Consider the following 13,207-nt stretch of genomic DNA (forward strand, 5'->3'; position numbering starts at 1 on the left):
TAATACTCGAACAGAATACGTCTGGTCACAACCAAATGTTTACGTTTATTCCAAGGATGATCGGGAGATCCTTATAAAATTCGGGCCATATCCTAAGGAGTTGTTCAGTTGTAACTTAATAACGAGAAAGATTAAGAAGGTACGAGTTAGTGTGTTTGATAAATTTGGTGTTTTTGATAGAGGGCCGAAGGGATTTTATGTTGCACCATGGTCTCCGTCCTTTGTATCCCCTTAATAAGGAGTCGGAGTCGGAGTCGGGAGTCGGAGTCGAGAGGGTAGTGGAACACGAAGGGATTTCATGTTGTTATGTTTCGAGTAAATACATTTATCTGGATATAAGAAAAGAGAAAAGTATTTTTTTTTGGTCAAATGTGAGCTTTTGTATTATTGGTCTTAATCAATGCTTTTTGCTTTGGTGTGTTGGTCTGAATTGGCAGTCTCAATATGGGGCGGATTGTAGTGTTGGGTTGGGTGGTTATTTTCCTCTTATTTTCCATGTTTTTGGTTATAAGTGTCATGTTTGTTTTTGTCTATTTAATTTGCTTATCATGTTCCTCAATAAAGATCTCCTTGAAAAAGCATCCCTTTCAATGGTCTAGGGTGTCCTGTCCCGCTACCATTTGGGGTTTGCTTCACTCTTGGAATCAATATCGGTGTCTTTTGGACCCTGTGGAGTGGAGTTTGGCTACAGAGTTGTCCTTGTTCGCATCTATCTACATGCTGGTTTTCTTGGTTTGTTGGTACTATGATCAATGGGTTCGATTACACAGGTGTAGAAGAGTTATCTACACTGATGACAGACTTCGTCGTCTTGCTTTTCACCCTTTTTATCTACGTTCTTTTCGCAAGAGCGTAAGTACACCTTGTTATTGTCACCCGGCGGCTCGTATGTATCAGCGGTCTCTGAAAGTTAGTTGTGATAGTGAAGCTGGTGCAATCGCTCGTTATCAATATTCCGTTTTACTCCATACTATCTTAGGTTTATTAGTTTGTATTACTGATATTGTGTTAGCTTTTAGTATTGGATGTGTTATGGGTTCAGAGAGTCTGAACCTTATGTAATACTCCCTCCGTCCCGGTCAGTTGTTGTCCTTTGGTTTTGGCACAAAGACCAAGGAAAGAGGAATTAGCCAATTACTAAATGACAAGTGGAACAAATTGAGTGTGAATGATCAAATTGCTTATGAAGTTCATTCTTAAAATAGAAAGGACAACAAATGACTGAGACACCCTAATATGGAAAAGGACAACAAATGACCGGGACAGAGGGAGTACATCTTTTCACCTCTGACAAAAAAAAAAAAAAGATCATAGTACATCATACATTATATTTCAATGATCATCAAATTCCTATTTTCTACCTGCTAACTTAACATACAATGTCCATTCTACTTAACCATGTGTGCTGACCTGATGGCTAATATTGGACTCGCAGTGGCAGGTTCAGAAATTCTCTGTTTCTCAGATGCAGGGGCTCGCGTGGCCGATTACATATTTACAAGACTTAGCTTTGTTATCGCTAACGGAGTGGGGCTCAGATTGTATCTCAGCTGCCCACTAATTTCTTGTAAACTTTTAATTGATTAATAAAAATTTGCGATTTTTATAAAAAATAATAATAATAATAATAATAATAATAATAATAATAATAATACGAAATTTAGGAAGGTAGTTGGCTGAAAAGACGAGCATGTCAGAACAATAACTGGTGAATCAATCGTTGCTACCAAGTAAAAATCGACCTCTATAAATAGGTCCCAAATAGAGGCATTATATCAACCAACAAGAACACATAGTTAACAAAGTACACAAAATACTAGTAATAACATATTCACACAATTCCCTTTTGAGTTTTGACAATGGCTCTCTTTAACTCACGCTCCTCCTTGAAGCCACAGGGTGGTATTGTATTTACTGGTCCCAGCCAGGTAACATTTTACTCTAATATTTGTACACTTGTAATCTTGGATACATACTACTTCGTATTATACAACCAGTTGTATAATAACATTGTACAACCATCATAAATTTAATCGAGCTTATGTGTATTTTTTTCGAACTTTTATAACTTTTAATTTATATTTAATTTTTTTTTATGTCAAAATTAAAATCTAATTGAGTTTATATATATTATTCTTGAATTTCATTACAATTTTTTTAAAATCAATATTTTTATAATGGAGCAAAAGTTATTTATAATAAAGCTCGTAATATATAAGTCTAAGTTCAAATAATTCATTATAAAGCTCGAATTCTGCTACAGTATTTTTATAATGAAGCTCAAGTTCTTACGATTTGTTGGTCTACCTACATACAGGATAACAATGGCGGGGTCCATGCTCCAACTCCGGTGTAGAATGCATCATGTTTGTTTCTAATTGGCCATTAGATGCTACAAGTTGTGTTATTCATTTAACACAATTTCTTTTGTTTATGTATTTTAGGCATGAGTTTAATTGTGTACCTCTAATTAGCTGTGTGGAGACCTGGTAAAATGGGTCAGACCCGAATGACCCGATCCGAAAAGGTTGACCCGAGACCCGAAAATGACCCGAACTTGCTTGACCCGAATATGGCCCGAAATCCGAATTGACCCGACCCGACCCAGACCCGATCCGAACCTTGTCTGACCCAATATTGACACGACCCGAGGTGACCCAATCCGAAAAGACCCGACTCATAACTTACCTGATCCAAATGACTTGAACTGACCCGAAATGACCCGAAACGACTAGTACTAACTCATATTAATACTATATATATCAAAATAAAATTTCATTGGTTACAATAATCCCTAATAAATGGTTAAATTTGCAAAATAGCCTTTTTTTAATCAAAAATAGTATTAACTTAAGTGCTTAGCCATTAACTCAAAAGCAACCCGACCCAAAATGACCTATACCCGAAAATGACCCGACCCGAAATGACCCGACAACAGGTCACCCGAAATTGACCCGAAACCCGAAAGTGACCCGATCCGTCCCAACCCGACCCGAAATATGTGGCAGACCCGAAATGACCCGACCCAAACTGACCCGACCCGTACCCGACCCGAGTGACCCGTTTTACCAGGTCTATGTGTGGTATACTTCACCCTTGTACTCAAAGACTCATTGTTATATTGGTTACTTGTTTCTTGTCAGTAATAAAATTAATGGCCAATGTACTCCTTACGCATCTATATATGATAATATCTAGATAAATATATACTCCTTACGTAAATAAAATTCTCGTATATATATTTTTAATCCAGTTCTCCATATATATCACAAATAAATATTGCGATAACAATATTTACATAATTATAACATGCACGCAAATATATGATTTGAACTCCTAATTATAACATGCACGCAAATATATTTCCACATGGATAATATCCTAGCAAATATATTATCTTAACTATGATATATTATCCTAATATTTCTAATATAATTTTCTACATAATCATCAATATATATATATAAAAGAGGCTTTTTTCAGGCAATTCTAGAGACTCCAAATTTGCTAAAACACTCTTCTTTTTTTATAATTTTTATTTTAAATAATTATCTTATCAAATCTAATTTAATTGAGTTAATATTTTATCGAAATTGTATTTGTAGTATGCTTCTTTATAGATAGAGTTTGAATTGTGCAATAAATCTAACTTGGCATTATAAATACTTACAAAAGGCAATTTTATTTAGTCGTCTAGATCATTCTTTTTTTTTCCCCTATTTAGCCATCTAAATCATGCCTTTTTTTTTCCCCTCTATTATCTTTATCAATATGACTATAGTAATTGTTTTACAATGTATTCATCATACATTTATATTGGAACTGATATTTATTTTTGTGTGTTTTATTTCAGGAGCATTTGGAACCGATTCAGCAACAACGGCCAGTTGGTCGAGAGTTGATAAGCATCAATATAAGCTAATCAATGTCAATTATCATAATGAAATTATAGGTACTTATCAAAATTATTGTAGATAACATCATTGTTAACCGTGCGACGTGAGTAGAATACTACAAGAGTATAAGATTTTAGCAATCTACCTAGTATAAAAGCTAGGTTATTTCTAGCATTTTCATTGGTTCCTTATCAGGATAAACAATTGCATTTTCTATAGATGGGCCCTACCACAAACTTACATTGGATTTATTTAATTTTCTCTCAATACAATTTTTCCTTTGTTGACAGATTAATGTATCTTTTTAGGAAAAATATAAAACCCAAAAAAAAGCTTAAAGACTAAAAAACGTACATATAGGCTAAAATAAAATGAAATGCTAATCTACACTTTATTATATTAAAATGTAGGTTATGTGAAATGTCGCGGGTTCAGCATATGTACAATATCTTAATTAATATCTAATGTCGCGGGTTATATGACTTGACAGAGAATGTAATCATTTTTTTGTATACTTTTAGTTACAGCTAATGTTTTAAACATCATAATATGCAAATTTACATGGGTTTAGATTATCATAAATTCATAATAACATAGAAATTAATTCATTTATCAAGTCATTAAAAATACGACTCTCTATTCAACTGTCTAAAATTATATCCGTCTGTGTAAAATTTTGATAGTATAACCGTGCATTTTTTGCACGGGATTAAAACTAGTTGAATTGATAGAATTTGTTAATAGTAATTGAATCTCGGAAGTTAGCTTCTTCCTCGCTCAAAAAAAATTGGAGCTTTAGCTAATGAAGCATCTTCAGCTTATATTACTCCTTCCAAACTTGCATACCCATCTTCAGATACATAGAATAGATGAGCTTAATTAATTTTTTAATTCAGATTAAATTAGTTGTGCCATAGTTAATTAAAGAATTTACAGAACAACTTCGTCTCTTTTGTTCGTATATCGCACGCGACATATACTCGCGACATGTTCTTGTGTGGCACACGAAGGCGCGGTTGGGAGGCTGTTTATGACGCACGGAAGGGTGGTAGAATGTTCGTCAATAGCACATGATTTGTTGGACCGCGCAAGAGGTTTCTGTACATCGCACCAATTTCGAAAACATAGTCGTCTTGCGCATGATAATCATGAATTAGCATAGTTTGTTCATCTTTAGCATTAACAATTCCTGAATCGTTATTTGCATAAGTAATTTAGAGTGTACCCAGATTTCAGATTAGCATAGTTATTTAAGATTATTATTCAACTAATTATAGATTTTCAGCCTTAATTATTTCCTTGATTCTTTGATTAATTGTTGGAGATGTACCATTATTTTTCGGGATGAAGTTTTAAGATAGTTTGAAGGTAAGAGGTCACAATCATTTGTTTACTTTTGATTAAAATACCATTCACAAAGAATAAAAAAGTAATTTCTTATCGCCTCATTCACGATGAGTAAAAAATACCGTGTTTATCTTTTTGTTATGTTCTACACTGTTTTTATGAATAATTTAGCATTATCATTTTTTAAAATAATATTCTAGAATTAGATAAAAATTGATACAATTTTATTAGTTGTGTACTACAAATAAATTAATATCCCATGGAGAATTTTACTTACAGCCAACTACATGAGTCCATATATACGATTTCAACAAACTAATACGTTGGAGATTATAGTAAGACGCTAATACATACTCACGATTTTAGTTTAGGGCTTTACTCACCACATTAAGCTTATAACAAAGTAATTTTAGCTAAAATTAAATAAACCACATCACATAAAAAAAGGCCATCTTAAGCTTTTAGATAATCTTAAATGAGATTATGTGATTAGCCTATTTAATTTGTGCTATTTTTGAAGCAATGACTAAGACAATCTTAAATGAGATTATGTGATTATGTCAAATCTCTCAAGTGCCAAAAGTGACACATGATCAAATTAACTGAATAATAATCGAAATCAATTATGATTGCTAAGAAACATATTTCATTCCAATTTCACAAGTGATCAACTATCTTGATAAAAAATGGTAACAATCAATATCTATCTATCAATCTATATTATTAAAGGAAGTTTTTTCGAACGATTATAGAAAGTCCAAACTTCACGAATGACTTTCAAGCAATATTTAATAAGAGTTATTGTCTCTTTCTACTACCATAGTGAATTTAATAACAATAACAATACCATAACAATAAGATAAAAAAAATACCGAGTAGTGTCAAAACAGTAAACCATAAAATGAAACCATAATAATAGGAATAGATACACGATAATAACATAATTTGTACCTAAATTTTGCATACTCTTCACCCTATTTTTATTATCCCTCTTTATTAATTTAAGAAGGATTCCTTCGTAGTTTATTTAACAATGTAGCAGAGGACAGGTAATTCTTCTTCGCTTGTGAATGTCAATGCAACTAAACATTACGTACTTGCTTTTTATCATCTTAGATAAGTAAGTTGATTCGCGTAGCGATATATCTTTTCTTCGACGGTATTTTTTAATTTTTAATCTCTTTAATTTTTTCTTTTTTTGATAGATAGATGAATTCGAGTAGGAAGCAAAAAGTAATAAAGATAATTAAGTATGCTCGAATTGGATTCTTAGAGATATAATTTTACAATTAACTGAATATGAGTCGAACACATACAGAAGATGTGAGAGGTAGTATGAAAAGAACTCAAATTAATCAACTACATAAAAAAATCAGTTCAAATATAGAAGGCCAACACCACCAAAAATATGCTAGCATAATATATGAAAGGTTAGAACGGATTCAGATTTGTATAATACTAATGTTGTGGTTAGTCTTATAGTAATATGATAATTGTCTATAACTTAATATAATACTCCCTTCGTCCGGCTCATTTGTTTATCTTTGGTTTAGAGTTTAAACCAAGAAGAATTGTTCATCAAAGACATACCTAAAATATAAAATTTAACAATTGACCAAAACACCAAAAAAATGGAGTAGGTAAATAAATAATCGAGACGAAGGGAATAATATATGAGAAGAGGATTATATAGCCTAATATAGCATGATATTTATCTATAGTTTACTTATTTATTATTATAATTATTATCCCGTGTGAAAAAGTTTGACTCGATATCTAATTTCTCTTGAAATTTTGGTAAAGATACGAGATAAAGCCTATAAGATTCATAGAGGAGTAATTTCAATTTTATCATCGTATAAGTAAATCAAACTAATTAAAGGTCGATGGTGTCTGTATGTTTTATCTCCATAATCATGCTCATATAGCCTCAACACCAAATTTGTTAATATGACTCCTTATAAACTACACAATAAATTAACATGGTAGTATACATATATTTAATAGTTTGAAGTGAATTTAGAATATGCAACTTTTAAATTTGATGTCATGCTCAACTCTAGCTGGAGAAATCTCCTTCATTAATAATTAAGATAAGTTAATGAAATGTTCATCCCAAGTTTGCTAATTTCATTTGCATAAAAATCAATACTTGATAAGTAAATGAGAATCTTACCGATGACAATATTCAATTTTGATGTTAATACACAACTTAACATTAAAATGACCAATTTTACGCATAAAAATAAACGTAGTTGCTCATTCATGGACGAGTTTTACTCTTTCATGGACTTTTTTTCATTATTTTTCCATAGCATGTCCTTTGCCTAAAAACAAAACAAAAAAACTCTCTAATTTTCTCCCTCACAAATTTAATCGAATCCACAAAATTAGTCAAATCCGTCAAATTACACAATTATGGATGGTAATTCTCGTATCAATCGAGTAATAATTCTAATTCTTAATTTTATCAATTATATTATAAAAGTATCAAATTATAGAATTGATTTACCCTAATTAATTTAGGGTTTGTTTAAACTGTTCCGACATTTGCGTAAGAGACGGCCATAGAAGAGTATAGAGTACTTTCCGGCGGCAGTCCATGAATAGATTGAACACAATGTTAGTACGTTACTCCTTTTGCTGGTTTGATTTGTTCGTTTTTCATTTTGTTTTTTTTTTTTTTTTTTTTTTTTTAAATATTTTGTATTTCTTTTTTTAATTGTCTGAGGAGGTTGTCAAGACGGCTGAAGGTACAATAGAGGCAGCAGTAAGGGTGGTGAATGGTGGCTAACGGGTTGTGGTGGTTGGATGGTATTAGTTAAAGTGAGAAAAGAGTAAATGAAAGAGATAGAGAGAGAGAATGAGAGAAGGGTATTAAAATGAAAATCATTAAAACAAAAAGGGTATTATGGTCATTTATGTCCATGAAAGAGTAAAACTCGTACATGAATGAGCATCACCCAAAATAAATAGCGCTACATTTAAATAGAATATTTTTAAATACCGTGCAACGCACGGGCATGAAATCTAGTATTCTCTAATAAAAACGTTAGGAATGCCGCAAATTTGTACCGTACACAAATACAAATACTTGGAACTTTTTTTTGGATTCTGTAGAGAAGATTGGGTTTTTAATTTTCAGTTTTCATATTTTGTTTCTAATGTTAGAGAATATTATGATTATATTGTTAGAGTAATATTAGGGAATGATAGACTAGTAAATATTATGAATATCATAATATATCCGAAATATTCTAGAAATATATCTAAGTCATTCTACCCTAGAATATTCCGATACTCATAATATTTCCTACCTTATCATTTCCTAATATTATTACTCTAACAATATAACCATTATATTCTACCCTAACAATATAATCATTATATTATATTCTCTCTAATGCAGAAAGATAATAAATTAATAATGGGAAGTATGTAGCATAATATTCTTGTACCGTACATAAACACAAATACTTAAACGTTTTTTACGATTCTGTAGAGAAGATTAGGTTTTCAATTATCAGTTTTCAGTTTTCATATTTTGTTTCTAATGTTTTACAAAGTTTCAAGCACAATGATTAGATTTTATAATATGATATTTAAATTGCTAAATAAGGAGGAAACTCCTAACAAAAGTCTTCCCATAGAATTGCAAATTATGATCCTATTAAAGTTACCCGTAAAATCTCTTGTTCGATTCAAGTGCGTATCCAAGAATTGGCTTACCGAAATCACAAGCAAAACTTTTATCAATCTCTACAACCACGAGAACTATCCTCAAAATCACGACTCTAATCATCGTTACTTAATCCTCGTTGGTTCGTCTTCAATCTCAAGTTTCGATTATTCTACTGGACGCGACATGGTTAGTAATTTTGCATTGCCCCGTGAATTTCAGGAGGAATTAAACTCCAAGTTTGTTGGTTCATGTAACGGGCTGCTCTGCTTCGTAAGTTTAACCTCTGGGAAGATTTTGTTGTATAACCCGATAACGAAAGCAAATCGGGTTATACGAATTTCGGGCTTTACACCCTCGTACAAGGAATATGAGACGGGATTCGGTTACGATCATATGAGCAACGATTACAAGATTTTATGGGTATCCCGGAAAAAGATAGCTTATATTTTACGGCTTAGAAGTAATAAATGTAAAAAAATCAAATATACGCCTACGACACGTTTTGCATGGCATTTCGGCAGCTTTCAGAAGGAAAAACCGTCAATGGTTTACTCTAACAACGCGTTACATTGGGTAGGCCAGGGGACACAGGGTTCCCCTGGCTCTATTGTTTATGAAATCATATCATGTTTTGATATTGGATCGGAAAAGTTTTACGAGCTAAGGACGCCTCGTCTTATGATTAATACTTGGATGTCTTCTAGTTGGAATATTGCGGATTTAAGGGGTTATTTGCATTGCGTAATACATTGTTGTCCCGATAGATCAAGTCCGCATAATTTGGAAATATGGGTTATGAAAGAATACGGTGTTCATAAGTCATGGACTAAATTGATCAATTACTCAAGTGTTGAGCGTATGTTTTCTCGTGGGATCGATTATATTTGGTCACAACCAAATGTTTACGTTTATTCGAAGGATGATCGGGAGATCCTTATAAAATTCGGGCCGTATTCTAAGCAGTTGTTATTGAGTTGCAATCTAATTACGAGAAAGATTAAGAAGGTACGAGTTAGTCTGTTTGATGGAGATGATTTGGTTGATAAAGGTCTGAAAGGATTTTATGTTGCACCATGGTCTCCTTCCTTTGTATCCCTTTAATACGGTGTCGTTTAGTAGTAATGAAACATGAAATTAGAAATAGAATAATTAATTTGTTCTCCTTAATTTTTTAAGAGCAATATCAATGGTTATAGTACATTTTTTCATCAGTAGTTATTGCATTAGACCGTCTTGTACTATGAAACTGGCCCTAATTGGTAAATCGCAGATTAATTTCAGCATAAGCATATTGCAAAAGCAGATTACAAATGACAGATTTTATTAGAAGGCTTGACTAGCACATTATAATTAGCAGAATTAATTTGAATGTTTGATAATTGGCAGATTACGATTAGTAAATTGTTAGTTTTTTTTTGTAAAATGGAGAAAAATTTCCTATTTTACAATATGCTAACCAATATGCTGAATAAGCAGCATATTGTAAAATAGCATATTGACCCCAAATATGTTATTTTAATATGCTGTTTATCAAACACTAAAATTAGCATATTAATTGGTCAAACATGCTAAAATCCTTAAATATGCTAAAAATTGGTCAATGTCGTTTACTATCGTTTACCAAACAGCTCCCACGGTCCTAATATGTTAAAAAAAAAAAAAAAACCATTTATATTAGTAATAAATGAAGAATTTCGTTTACAAAAGTGGTATTGCAGTTTTTCACATTCCTTCGACTTCCTAGACTAATTCATCTTTTTTCCTTCATTGTTTACATTTGGATAGACCATTTTCTCTTTGCCCTTCCCATCGCAAAATATATTATAATTAACCCGATTTGAGCAGTTATTGTGGCGGGGAGCGGCCCGAACCATGCTATTAGCCGGGTCTAATTATAATAATATATCGTAATTTTTTTTATGAATATTGTGATAATACCATAATATCTTTCCCCTTGGGATTCAATAGGATGTCATCAACCCTAGGTAGCTACGTACAAATCTTTATATGATATATCAAGTCAAGATAAATAAATATATATTCTTCTTAAATGATAAAATTCTTGTATATATTTTTAATCTAATACTCCGTATATATTATAAATAAATAAATATTGCGAAAACAATATTTACATAATTAGACGCATATATAGTTAAAATACTCGAACTTTTTTTATTTTATTTTTTGAGGGAATCGAACTTTTGGGTTCTGAGAAACGAAGATTAGGGTTTTCACTTTTCAGCTTCATACGGAGTATTTTGTAAAATTAAATGTCACATATAATAAAAAGTTCCACAAAAAATAAAATAAAAACAAACAAGACCATATTATAAAATTCCAAAGTTTTTAAAAATATACTAGCTCATACTATAAGCTAGTTAATCATCAAAAATAACGCAATTAAGCTACGACGACCTTACTTGAACAAGATCTGTTCTACAGGATTGTTCCTTTGTATCCTCGAGCTACAAGCAAAATTGCTAACTAATGATACACATTAATAACGTTTTAATTAATTAAAGAGTGAGCTTTAAGGAGAGCTCGTCACTATTAGCCGGCGAAAGACTGACGGAAGGGCAAGCCATTCCGAGACTAAGCTTTGGATCCGAAATAGAAGTCTTGCACCTTTTTACGGCTTCATTGTAGGATGCCTCGGACTTCCTAGACTCGTTGATCGTTATTCCGCCTTCATTGTTTGGATAAACCATCTTTGCCTTGCCCTTTTCATTACTCTTCTGATTATTATCAAGGCGGAAATTCACACGTAAATAAATAAATAATCGAATTGAAGAAATAACATATTAAATAGAAATTATTAACTCTACCCTCGTAGGTTATCTCGTATTTCTGTTACAGACAGTGTTTAATTCTGATTCGAGTTGGGCAAAATTATAGCCTAGCTATAACGCGATAAAAGTCTCATATTTGACGGATTTAGTGCATTTATTTTATTGATTTAATTTATACTCATTCCGTCTCTAAAATGCCTTTCATTATCCATTATTTATCTGTTTCATGAATAGCTTCCACTTTACCGTATTTTTATTTTTGCTATCTAGTTATGTCTTAAGTCGTACATTCGTATTTTAGAAGGTATTTATGAGAAAGATGGAGTAATACTTATACGGCAATAAAACTATAAAAGTAAGCAATACAGAATAAAATCTTCACGAACAAAATGATAATAATGTACCTGATCAGCTGAATTGGTTGGATTAGAGTTATTAATAAGGTCATTAAAGATCAAATAAGAATGAGATTTTTTCCCATCTTCCTCGGGCATATTGACGATAGTGACATTGTGATCAGCATCATCAAGCAAATTACCCATAATGTCGGGTTGTGACTCGACACTAAAATATGCACCAAGACCGATCTTCATCCGTTCTAAACGGGTTTGTCTTCGTCTTAGCAGGCGAGGGATGGAACTAACTAGCTCTGGCAGTTTAACAATATACGCGGTATCCATGCCCTTTTCTTCCGCATCCTTAATGGCTTCTAAACGATATAATTAAACTCAATTTAAAAATATGACAACTATAATTAATTAATTAATTACAAATGGATGCTTGAAAATGTACAATAAACAATGCAATTAGGGCTAGATGAACGCAAATTTTTTTTTTTGTAGAACGGTTATACTTTTACACTAGTGTTAATTTTAAAAAATATGACAACTAAAATTAATTAATTAATTAATTACAAATGGATGCTTGAAAATGGACAACAAATGCACATACAATAAATGATGCAATTAGGGCTAGACGAACACAATTTTGTTCCGTGTAAAACGGTGTTACTTTTTACACTAGTGTTATCTTATTGTAAAGCTAGCTAAGTGTTACTCGTGTGTCTTTGTAAGAAACTAAATAAAGAGACATTATTGTTATTTATATTAGATGATTTTAAAATGTATTATTGTACGTAAAATTGTTTTAATGAACTAATTGCTAAACTAATACTGGGTATAGTACATATGTACATAACTTACTATGTTAGTTTAGCATGCATGCATGCATGGCGAAGTTACCCTAATGTAACTTTCATAAATTATTCCATAAATTATTATCCGTGGATTTCTTTTCATGAATCCGTTTGTTTTAATGTCCTAAGTATAAGTTAATGTCACAATAAAAGTGATTTATCATCGACTCTAATTATTCCCTTGTAATTTATATGTATATCGTTCTTACAATTTGAGACTCACTTCCCAATCTTCTTTATATGAAGAAAGTTTACTCTTACAAAAATATATTTAAACAACGAATCTAATTATATAGTA

At 31.8% G+C, this 13,207-nt stretch overlaps 1 protein-coding gene across 1 annotated transcript; it reads left to right on the top strand.

Moving 5' to 3' along the window:
- Nucleotides 1-8,742: 8,742 nt before the first annotated feature.
- On the top strand, nt 8,743-10,058 carry LOC141593976 (F-box/kelch-repeat protein At3g23880-like). The gene has a single exon (XM_074414195.1). The coding sequence runs from the start codon at nt 8,797-8,799 to the stop codon at nt 10,024-10,026; it is 1,230 nt and encodes a 409-aa protein (XP_074270296.1). The 5' UTR covers nt 8,743-8,796; the 3' UTR covers nt 10,027-10,058.
- Nucleotides 10,059-13,207: the final 3,149 nt, after the last annotated feature.

The sequence above is a fragment of the Silene latifolia genome, chromosome 8 (genome assembly GCF_048544455.1).
Source record: "Silene latifolia isolate original U9 population chromosome 8, ASM4854445v1, whole genome shotgun sequence".
In the NCBI taxonomy this organism is placed as follows: Eukaryota; Viridiplantae; Streptophyta; class Magnoliopsida; order Caryophyllales; family Caryophyllaceae; genus Silene; species Silene latifolia.